The sequence below is a fragment of the Anomaloglossus baeobatrachus genome, chromosome 6 (genome assembly GCF_048569485.1).
Source record: "Anomaloglossus baeobatrachus isolate aAnoBae1 chromosome 6, aAnoBae1.hap1, whole genome shotgun sequence".
NCBI lineage: Eukaryota > Metazoa > Chordata > Amphibia > Anura > Aromobatidae > Anomaloglossus > Anomaloglossus baeobatrachus.
Window position 1 is genome coordinate 183,513,223 of NC_134358.1, and position 11,683 is coordinate 183,524,905.

An 11,683-nucleotide genomic window follows, 5' to 3' on the forward strand; every position below is an offset into this window, starting at 1 on the left:
CTGGTGCCGTAATGCCCAGGACGCACCCACGGCTCTGGTAGAATGGGCCTTCAGCCCTGAAGGAACCGGAAGCCCAGTAGAACTGTAGGTTTCAAGAATTGGTTCCTCGATCCTCCGAGCCAGGGTGGATCTGGAAGCTTGCGACTCTTTACGCCGACCAGCGACAAGGACAAAGAGTGCATCCGTGTAGAACCTGAGTGCTCTCACCAGATCCAACAGCTGCAAATCTTTCTGAAGTTGGTGGACTGGATGAGGACACAAAGAAGGTGAGGCGATATCTTGATTGAGATGAGAGTGGGATACCACCTTAGGGAGAAATCCCGGAATCGGGCGCAGAACTACCTTGTCCTGGTAAAGGACCAGGAAGTAAGATTTGTATGAGAGCGTTACTAGCTCGAAAACTTCTCCTAAGAGCCGTGACCGTACTAGAGAGGCCACTTCCCGTGAAAGGTGGGAAAGGGAAACATCTTTCCTAGGCTCGAAAGGCGGCTTCTGAAGAGCAATTAGAACCTTGTTCAGATCCCAGGGCTCTAACGGCCGCTTGTACGGAGTGCTGAGAAGACAAACTCCCTGCAGGAACGTGCGTACCTGCGGAAGTCGTGCTAGGCGTTTCTGAAAAAATACAGATAGCGCTGAGACTTGTCCCGAGAGGGAGCTGAGCGACAACCCATTTTCCAACCTAGATTGCAGGAAGGAAGGAAACATAGACGATGGAACCGGCTAGGGAGAAACCCCTTGAGCCGAGTACCCAGATAAGAATATCTTCCACATCCTGTGGTCAATCTTGGCGGACGTTGGTATCCTAGTCTGTCCCATGGTGGCAACCACGTCCTGAGATAATCCTGAAGACGCAAGGCTCCAGGACTCAATGCCACACCGTCAGGTTGAGGGTCGCAGAATTCAAATGGAAAAATGGCCCTTGAGACAGCAAGTCTGATCGGTCTGGTAGTGCCTCCGGTTGGCCCACCGTGAGGTACCACCGATTCGAGTACCACGTCATCCTCGGCCAATGGAGCGACGAGGATGGCGCGGCGGCAGTCGGCCCTGAACTTGCGCAGCACTCTGGGCAACAATGCCAGCGGCGTGACCCATAAGGTAGCTAGAACTGCGACCAATGCTGAACTAAGGCGTTCGCCGCCAGAGATCGAAGATTATGAGACCGTGCCATGAAGCCGGGACGATGTTGTTGTGCCGTGACGCCATTAGGTCGACGTTCGGCATCTGTCAGCGGCGACAGATCTTGAGGAGACCATACCCCTGCGTCCATACCCTGGCGACTGAGGAAGTCTGCTTCCCAGTCTTCCCCTGGGATGTGAACTGAGGATATGGTGAATGCCGTGCCTTCCACCCACGTCAGAATCTGCCGGATTTCCTGGAAGGCTTGCCGGCTGCGTGTTCTTCCTTGGTGGTAAATGTATGCCACTGCTGTGGAGTTGTCCGACTGAATTCGGATTTGCTTGCTTTCCAGCCACTGCTGGAAGGCTAGTAGAGCAAGATACACTGCTCTGTTTTCCAGAACATTGATCTGAAGGTTGGATTATTTCTGAGTCCAAGTACCTTGAGCCCTGTGGTGGAGAAAAACTGCTCCCCACCCTGATAGACTCACGTCTGTCGTAACTACCACCCAGGATGGGAGTAGGAAGGACCTTCCTTTTGATCATGAGGTGGGAAGAAGTCACCACCGGAGAGATTCTTTGGCCGCCTGAGAAAGGGAGACGTCTCTGTCGAGGGACGTCGACTCCCCCTCCCATTGGCGGAGAATGTCCCATTGTAGTGGACGCAGAGGAAACTGCGCGAAAGGGACTGCCTCCATTGCTATCATCTTACATGGGAAGTGCATGAGGCGTCTCAATGTGTGCGACTGGTCCTTAAAGGAGAGATTGCGGCCTTGTCTGTAGTGAACGCTGTTGATTTAGCGTAAGCTTCACTATCGCTTAGAGAGTATGAAACTCCATGCCTAGATATGGTAGCGATTGGGTCAGGGTCGGATCTGACATTGAAAAGTTGATGATCCACCCAAAACTCTGGAGAGTCTCCAGCGCAACATACGGGCAGTGTTCCCTAAGAGGGTGCCTTGACCAGGAAATCGTCCAAATACGGGATCACAGAGTGACCTTGAGAGTGCAGAACTGTCACTACTGCTGCCATGAACTTGGCGAAGACCCGTGGGGCTGTCGCCAGCAGGAAGGAAGAGTTACGAACAGAAGGTGTTCGTCTCCTATAACGAAGCGCAGAAACGCTGGTGCTCTGGATCAATCGGCACGTGGAGATAAGCATCCTGTCTATTGATGCTAGGAAACCTCCTTGGGACATTGAGGCGATGACGAAGCGGAGTATTCCATCCAGAACCGCCTGGTGCTCACGAGCTTGTTGAGCAGTTTTAGATCCAGAACGGGACGGAACGACCCGTCCTTTTTTGGCACCCGAAATAATTTGGGGCAAAAACCGTGACCTTGGTCCTGAAGAGAAACGGAGTCACCACTCCTTCTGCCTATAAAGTGCACATCGTTTGCAGAAGCGCAACGGCTCGGCCGGGAGGTGGAGAAGTTCTGAAGAATCGAGTTGGAGGACGAACTAAACTCTATCCTGCACCCGTGAGACAGAATGTCTCTCCCCCAACGGCCATTGACCTATGGCAGTTAAATATCGCCAAGGCGGGAGAGCCTGCTACCGAGCGCGGATGCGAAGAGAGGAGGCTGCAAGTCCTGAGGAAGCCGCCTTGGAAGCGGGTTTTCAGACTGTCTGTTTTGGACGTGACTGAGCCCGCCACGAATCTGAGCTCCTCTGATCTTTTTGAGTCCTTTTTGGACGAGGAGACCCCTGCTCTGTTGGGGTTTGTTTGTCTGGGCTGAGGTAAGGATGAATCTTTACCCTTGGAGTGTTCAATGATTTCATCCAAACGCCCACCAAACAGTCGGTCCGCAGAAAAAAACAAACTGGTTAAGCACTTTTTTGGAAGCAGAATCTGCCTTCCATTCACTTAACGACCAGGGTCTGCGTAAAAACACGGAGTGAGCGGACGCCACTGTCGTACGGCTCGTAGAGTGTAGGACAGCCGTAATCGCGTAAGACGCAAATGCAAACATTTGAGAGGTTAAGGATGCCACCTGCAGTACAGATGTACGTGTGACCGTGTCCATCTGTGTAAGACAAGCTGAAATAGCTTGGAGTGCCTCTATGGCTGCGAATGCTGGAGCCAACGGCGCGCCTACAGCCTCATAGGTGGATTTCGACCAGAGATCCATCTGTCTGTCAGCGGCATCTGTAAGTGGAGCCCCATCTTCCACTGCAACTATGGATCTAGCCACAAGCCTGGAGATTGGAGGATGTCCCTTGGGACACTGGGTCCAGCCCTTGACCACGTCAGGGGCAGGGATAACGTGTATCTTAAGCCGCTTGGAGAAGCGCTTATCTGGATAAGCGTGGTGTTTTTGGACTCTCTCTCTGAAGGCAGTGGTCCAGAAAAATACCTAATTTACGCTTGGGATACCTGAAATAGAATTTCTCCTGCCGTACAGCTGGCTCCTTCACAGGAGGAGCTGAGGGAGAAATGACCAACATTCTATTGATGGACGCTATAAGATAATACACTATGGCGTCACCATCAGGTGTACCGAGATTGAGAGCGGTCTCAGGATAAGACTCCTGAGCAGCTATCTCCGCCTCAGCACCCAGAGAGTCCACCTGCGGGACCCTGACCAGTGCGATGAAACTGAGGGCCGCTCAGCGAGCCCGCTTAGGCTGTCTGGGACTGTCGTCCGTGTCAGAGCCGTGACTCTGGGATGCACGTGACACCCTCGGAGCTGTAATTGTTCACACTGAGGGGGACCATGGATCAATGATTCAACAGTGCTCATGGTGTGAGAGACTTGTCTGGACTGCAAGGCTTCCAGTATCACAGCCATAGTCTCAGAAAATCTGTCAGTAAACACTGCAGACTTCATCCCCATCCTCTGGATCATTAGCAGAGACTCCGGCTGAGTTGCATACAATGGGGGTGTATGTAACCTGCCGGCCATATAGCCGTACCTGCTGTACCGGCTGCATGGAAAACATGTGCTTCTGCACCTCTGTTTTCCACAGACAGTATGCTGTAATCTCCTCCGCACAATAAGGAGGATATATACAAAAGTACGACCAAAACAGTGCAATGCATAGCGTAGAAGCATATATCTCAATGCACTTCGGCACTAGTGGGGTTAGCACCACAAGTGCCGTTTAAACGCCTGCTCACAGCGATTGTGTGAACCTCAGAATCCCTGTCAGGGTCTTCCCACACTTGTCTGTTTTATCGCTATAGAAAGAACTGACAATAATGGCTGCCGGCGTCCTGTGTTAGAGAAGGAAGCCGTGGGCGTGCTTGAGAAAGTGCGGGAATCCGGTTTCACAGTGCACACAGTGAGAGGGGTGGAGTATGCAAAACATACTCCAGCTCTCAGGGCTGCCGTGATGTGCAGCGTCACGCCCCTACCCTGACTGGCAGGCCTGTGGGCGTTAACGAACGAACTAGGCCGCAAAAGCCGGGGACTCGATTTATAAGCGCGGCCGCCGTAAAAGCGCGGCCAGCGCGGAAGTCCCCGGCGCACCACAAGTCCCAGCCGCGTCGCAGTCCCAGCGGCCGGCGCGACCGTTCTACATAAGTCTGCCCACTCAGCTAAGCTGAAGTGAGACAATGGCACAAGCGCAGCAGCGCTGATGTCCCCGGCGCACTAACACACCCAGCAATGCTGCGGTGTGCGTGCGAAATGCACGGGGACACAGAGTACCTTGAGGAAGCAGGGCCTGTCCCTGATGATACTCCGCTCCATATCCAGCGTCTTCTCCAGGGGCTGCAGATGGAGCACGGTCTCAGTGCCTGGAGACCGTTAAAATCCCACTTCGCCCAGAGCCCTGTAACAGGGATGGGGAAGGAATCAGCATGTGGGCTCCAGCCTCTGTACCCGCAATGGGTACCTCAACCTTAACAAACACCTCCGACATAAAGTGGGGTGAGAAGGGAGCATGCTGGGGGCCCTGTATGGGCTCTCTTGTCTTCCATCCGAAATAGTCAGCAGCTACTGCTGACTAAATAGTGGAGCTATGCGTGCATGTCTGACCTCCTTGCACAAAGCATGAAAACTGATGAGCCAGTGATCCCACTGGGGGTGTATAGCCAGAAGGGGAGGGGCCTTACACTTTTGAGTGTAATACTTTGTGTGGCCTCCGGAGGCAATAGCTATACACCCAATTGTCTGGGTCTCCCAATGGAGCGACAAAGAAAAGCATCACAGCATCAATTCTTCTAGATACACTTGCACACATATAGCGGTAGATACTGATCCATCATGCACCAACATCAAGGTGGTGTCTGATTATCTCCAAATGTATTCTGCAGCAGCACACCGACCCCAAACATACAGCCAATGTAATAAAGAACGATCTTCAGTGTAAAGAACAAGGAGTCCTGGAAATGATGATCCGACCCCATAGAGTCCTGATCTTAACATCACATCTGTCTGGGATTAATTACATGAAGAGGCCTACAATCACAGATCTGTGGTTCCTCAAGATGTTTGGAGCAACCTCCCTGCAGAGTTTCGTAAAAAAAAAACTGTGTACAAGTGTCTCTAGAAGAACTGACGCTTTGATGCAGTTTTGAAGGCAAAGGGCGGACACAAAAACTATTCATTATATGTAGATTTCTCTTTTGTTCATTCACTTTGCATTTGGTAAGTTACAAATAAACTGTAAACTCTTCTTTTTGAAAGAATTCTCAGTTTGCTGCATTTTTAATCACAGCTACCTAAAACTTTTGCACAGTACTGTACACAACTACAAAGTGATAAAGAATATAAACAAAAAAAAAAAAACAAAAACCACTATTGCACATGCACAGGCTGTTATACCTTTAGTAAATAATTATATGTCGGGTGTATAACATCTGTCGAATATACGTCAATATTTGAGTACGTTTCTCCATTTATCCATTTTGCATTCCTAATGTGAATATCTTTATTTTTCTGGCAACTATGACCTTGCCTAGGAAAATTGCTGTGCACGGTCATATGTTGGTTTTGACAGTCTAGAAGAGTTTTTTTAGTTTTATAAAAATAAAGCCTAATTTTTTCATCAGCATAATATTCATTGTGTTTTTATGTCTACCCCCATTGCATAATCTTTATCTGCCATAAGTGATTAAACTTTTTTTCCTTTAACCAATGCATCCAAATCAGTTCACATGTCAAATGTTGTCTAACATGGCCAGATAAGTGTATAAGTACTATCTGACAAGCTTCCAGCACTGAATGTAAACAGGAATGTTGGCTTAAGTGTATATAGGCATGGAAAGCTGGTAACAGGTGTGTAAGCGACACCTGCGGGAGATACAATTATAGCCATTGTTGGGTTTCTGTTTAATGTATATGTTATTTTCATTGAGTATACGTTAAAACAGCTGCCATTTACGAGTGGGGGGTTGATGAGTATTAGGTATCCATCTCATACATTTGTCAACCATTGGCTATAATGAAAAGCTAATAAAAGGCTCAGGATGTATATATTTAACTGAGGCCTCACAGCAGCATTCATCAGATAAAGACAAGCTTGTCCAGGCTTGGGATGAAAGTGAGTGTAGACTTCACCGGTATTGCCGGTGAGAGTGGGCGGTCCTGTGATCACAATAGAAGTGCACCAAGAGGCTGAGCACGTCTAGTTGTAATGTGAGCTGAAGTGTGCAAATTCTAATACACGTGGTCACATGACTGATTTGCACTTCTTACCGGTGCACGCAACCAAACAAAAACATGATGTGATTAGGACCTTTACCAATTTATGACCCGGTCAGTTTCCCTCAATCCTCACCAGGCATATTTTCTGGTTTTATCATACATGCACTTTTAAATGGCTCTAAAAATGTTTCTTGTTTGGATATTCAAATAATTTTTCGTTCTTTTTTTGGGCGATACACAGGCGTGATTTTTCTATAATTTCTATGGCTTTCTCTGCCTATTTCAGGGAAAAATGTAAAGGAAAATAGGATGGGTCTATTTTTCACAATCACAAATAACTGCTAAAAACATTTTAAATGGTGTTCCCCTTTCCATCAAAATTATTTTTTATATATTGGACATATTTTTTTTCAATAGGTGCGGGGCTAGAAACCGCAATTCAGACTGGTAGTCTTTTTTTTCAGTTTTGATTTAATTTATTTTACACACTGTCTCCCCCATAAGGTCATAAATGGGAGGCATTCTAATATATTCTTTTAGTTGCTAATTTCCCCTGTAACTGAGGCTGGTATATTTGCCCTAGTTACAGGGGATTGTGAACCTCTTATCTGCATAGCAGAGCTGACTAGGACTTCTAGAATCCAGTAGCTCCAGTTACCTCCCTACAGCCAGTGACCACATGATCATTTTGTCTGGGGGAGGATGCAGCAGTCATTGTTTCCTTAATCTCAGCCAGCTTCCCACCCCCACAGCTTCACAATTATGTGCAAATGGTTACCCTGTATTGACGTTTTAACACATGTGGACTGCCCAGACACTTATCTATGGGAAGTCCAGAAGTAGCCAATAATGAGAGCCTGGAGTATGTTATTGAAAGTCTAATGTAGTTGTCTAATATCTATTTATTAGAAAAGTTTGATGAAGTAATGCAAAAAATACATTTTTAACGCCACAAGTTTATTCCTGAAATACACAGATTTTGAGGTCAAAGTTTATTACACGTTACATATCTCTTCTCACCTGAAAATCCAGGTGTTAAAGCAGCCAGTTTCCTAGACAGGACGTCTTTATCTAATGTACTATCTAATTTCAAGGGTCTAAGGTGAACTTTAAATATAGACGCTCTGCCTTTTATGTCTGGAGGGCCTGTGTGTGGAAGAAAAATGGACAAAGCCGTTAAGAATTACACATACATGAAGTCTCTATCATGAGATTAGTAATACGTTACCTATATAAATCTGCCTATCGAACCGGCCAGGTCTCATGAGAGCTGGGTCCAAGATATCAGGTCTATTAGTCCCAGCCAATACAACTACATTTGTTGTGGTGTTAAAACCTGTAAGGGCGTAAACCAAATGGAGACATTATCACCTGCCAGCGAGTGGAAAGTAGCTGCTATACATTGATGCAGACTATCATCAGGGCACACACCACGTAAAGTGCTCTGTCCTAGCACTGCCATTTACCATAACATCACCTTCTACTACTGTGTACTAGAAGGTGATCCCCAAATGTTCCCTAATTTACAAAACCCTCCACCAGGCTTCAATCTACCAAGGAAAACATGGGTTACTCTAAATCGTATCAGAACAAACTTTGGCGTCTGTGCAGATTTTATGTATAAGTGGGGAAAATCTGACTCTCCGACCTGTGACTGTGGAGCAGATCGTCAAACTATCCAGCACATTGTTGAGGAGTGCCCCCTGAGATCCTACCATGGTGACAAGAAGGATTTCTATATTGTAAATGATAACGCTATTGCATATATAGAAAATCTTGATATTCAAATTTGATTTTTATCCTTTTGATATTTTTCAATCACTGTCTATTGTCTGGTGTTTATTTTTATATGATGGTAAGATATACGTTCATACGATTAAATAAATACCATAGCATGTAGAGCTCTTCATGTATCAGTCACATTAAACCACTGTAAAATTACACCGACCACAAATGGAGAGGCACAGATATAATTACGTAGGAGAATACATTACCATCCATTTCTACTAACAGCTGATTCAGTGTGTTTTCTTGCTCATTTTGACCACCAAAGTTGCCCCGGCCCCTCTTCCGCCCAACGGCATCAATCTCATCAATGAAGAGGATGCAGGGAGCGTGCTTTCTGGCCATGCTAAACAGATCTCGTACCTACAATAGATGGGTAGAGAGGATCTAAGGTCAACGCAATGAGCCATCTGGATATTTCACATATTAGAGGCAGACTCTACATGTATACAAGAAAAATTATACACTAGTAGAGTACCAGCTCTGACACTAATGGTCTAGAGGTCATCAGGGAGTCATCAGCACTTCATAAGTTGACCACACATACTCGAACAATTAAAAGAATTTGGCAGGAACAGCTAACTATCCAATGCGTGTTCTAACTTTCAACAATTGGTTTGCTGGATTCCATCATGCTCATTCATTTAGTTCTGAGCAAAGATAAGCCTCTGCCAAAGGTGGCCATAAGTGGCTTGCTACCCATTCCCACTCAGAACACAGCCATGCATGGCTGGACTTAGACGTGTATAGGGCAGAGGGGAGGGAGGTTGGGAGACATATTTCTACTCAGAAAAGAGCCATGCAAGGCTGTTGGGAGACATGGCCTTTGACATTGGGCTGTTTTTTAATGTTAGATTTACATATGACCTATTACACATAAAAGATCTGCATGTGCAACAATACGTTTTTCAATGCAATTACAAGTCTCACAACTATTCAGAGAACCATATAAACGGCAGCAACTTTCTAATATGCCTCCTGCTCAAATTCTGTATCTCCACATTGTGTATTATCTGCAAAGCCCATAATCAATGTAAGCTCAAAATCCTCATATGGGAAATTGGCTCATCAGCCAAAGTAAAGGGACATATATTAAAATGTTACACCCAGTTATGAAAACCCACAATCATTCTTCCCATTCTCCTGCACACCAGCTCTTCTTCAGTATAGAACAAAAAATCTTACAGAACAAAAAAAGGAAACATTTTTTCCGATTATAAAATGTTGTTTGTCACACGGTGTACACGATCAGCATGAGGACGAAGGTGAAAACTTACTCTGGCAGGTCCAACACCAACAAACATCTCTAGGAACTCTGAGCCATTGACTGTGATAAAAGGAACACTGGCTTCTCCGGCCGTGGCTTTTGCCAACAGTGTTTTTCCTGTACCAGGAGGACCTGTCAGAATAGCGCCCTGAAAAAAGTCCATATGTCAATCTACAAATCACTATAGGTGACTGTAAAGATACATAAGTAAAGAGTGCAGGGGACAGAAAGTATTGTTCGTAACAGGTAATGATTGGAGAAAAATATAGTATGGAGAGTATTCTATAAGGCTGAATACTACGTTTATGGGGTCGCCTGGTGGTCAAATGTGGCATTGCATTTGGGAGTTAGTATTGTAATTATATGGCCAATCTGTTATTCACTGAAAGTCTGCAAATGATTATCTAAAATAAATTAAGCACATTCTCCTCCTAGCCCCTTCTCTTATGACATAGAAACAACAGAACATGTCTTTGAAAATATTCAGAGCAACTAGTTCAGATGTCTTATATGTTTCAGCTTCTATCATTATCTTAAAGAGGTCTTCAGGGAGTATAGTCTTGATAGACGCTTGCAGCTCTGTCTGGTACCACAGCCAAGTACCAATCACAACTGTATATGTGGCAATGTGCCCCGGCACACAATGAGCAGGAGGATGGGCTTTCATGAGCACCTCAGCTCCTCTATGAAGGTTATTGGCAGTCCTGACTTATCAACTACTGAGGTCCTATTTTAAGGCCCAGACATTAATGTTAATCTTGGGAAACCCTTTAGTACAAATTGCTACATGTTTTGTTATTATAAACTTTCTGTATCAAACCCCAAAAATTTACCTTTGGAATTTTTGCCCCTAAATCTTGGTATTGCTTTGGATTCTTTAGGAAGTTGACAAACTCCATAATCTCAAGCTTCGCCTCCTCACACCCAGCAACATCCTTGAACTTGACATCGATCTCATCCTTCAGTACTTTGGCGGTTGTCTCTCCGACACTGAAGAGCCCTCCCATACCGCGGCCGGTTCTTCCCCCAGTAGGACCTCTCCTCAGTGTGTATACAAGGAAAGCAAGAATAAGGAATGTTGGAAGGATGTTCAGAAAAAAGGAGCTATGGACAGAAAGAATATTCATGTTAACACATACACGTCATATACAGTCTTTATAAGAAACAATAAATCTCCTGCTATATCAAAATGTCAATTGTGGAAATAAAAGAGGAGCTCGGCCTCTAGCTCATCCCTCCTCCCATCATCATAAAATCTCATCAGTAATAGCTGCCATCTCCTACAGTTGTGCTCAAAAGTTTACATACCACAGCAGAATTTTTTTATTTCTTTTTTTTTCAGAAATATGAATGATAACACAATCTATTTTCCACTCATAGTTAGTGGTTGGGTAAAGCCATTTATTGTCAAACTACTTTGTTTTCTCTTTTTAAAATCATAATGACAACCAAAAACATCCAAATGACCCTGATCAAAAGTTGACATACCCTGGTGATGTTGGCCTGATAACATGCACAGAAGTTGACAAAAATGGGTTTGAATGGTTAATAAAGGTAACATCCTCACCTGTGACCTGTTTGCTAGTAATGTGTGTGTCTCTGAGTATTATATTATATGTCTGTCTGTCTGTCTTGCTCCAAAATTGTGTCCTTACGGTGACAAACAGTGGATTGGCCGCTGGGCTCGCCATGGCCCCGCCCCCCGCACGGATTGGCCGCTTGCCTCGGCTCCGCCCCCTCACACGGATTGGCCTCTCGTCCCGGCCCCCTGCACGCATTGGCAACTCGGCCACGCCCCGCCCCCCTCACGCATTGCACGCTCGCTCTGGCCCCGCCCCCCGCATGCATTCCCCGAACAGACTCCCAGGTGAGTGATGTACCCCCGGGAGCCCACATCAGCGTACACCGGCGTACGCTGGTGTGG

General features: G+C 46.0%; 1 protein-coding gene across 1 annotated transcript in view; it reads right to left on the minus strand.

Annotated features, from left to right (window-relative positions):
- AFG3L2 (AFG3 like matrix AAA peptidase subunit 2) overlaps positions 1–11,683 on the minus strand; it is an 85,921-nt gene that overhangs the window by 11,957 nt on the left and 62,281 nt on the right. Inside the window, exons 8-12 of the mRNA XM_075314567.1 lie at positions 10,593–10,863; positions 9,770–9,907; positions 8,702–8,855; positions 7,936–8,043; positions 7,728–7,853 (exon numbers count right to left, since the gene is read on the minus strand). Of these exons, the coding sequence (XP_075170682.1) occupies positions 7,728–7,853; positions 7,936–8,043; positions 8,702–8,855; positions 9,770–9,907; positions 10,593–10,863 (797 nt within the window). The remainder of the gene's footprint in view (positions 1–7,727; positions 7,854–7,935; positions 8,044–8,701; positions 8,856–9,769; positions 9,908–10,592; positions 10,864–11,683) is intronic.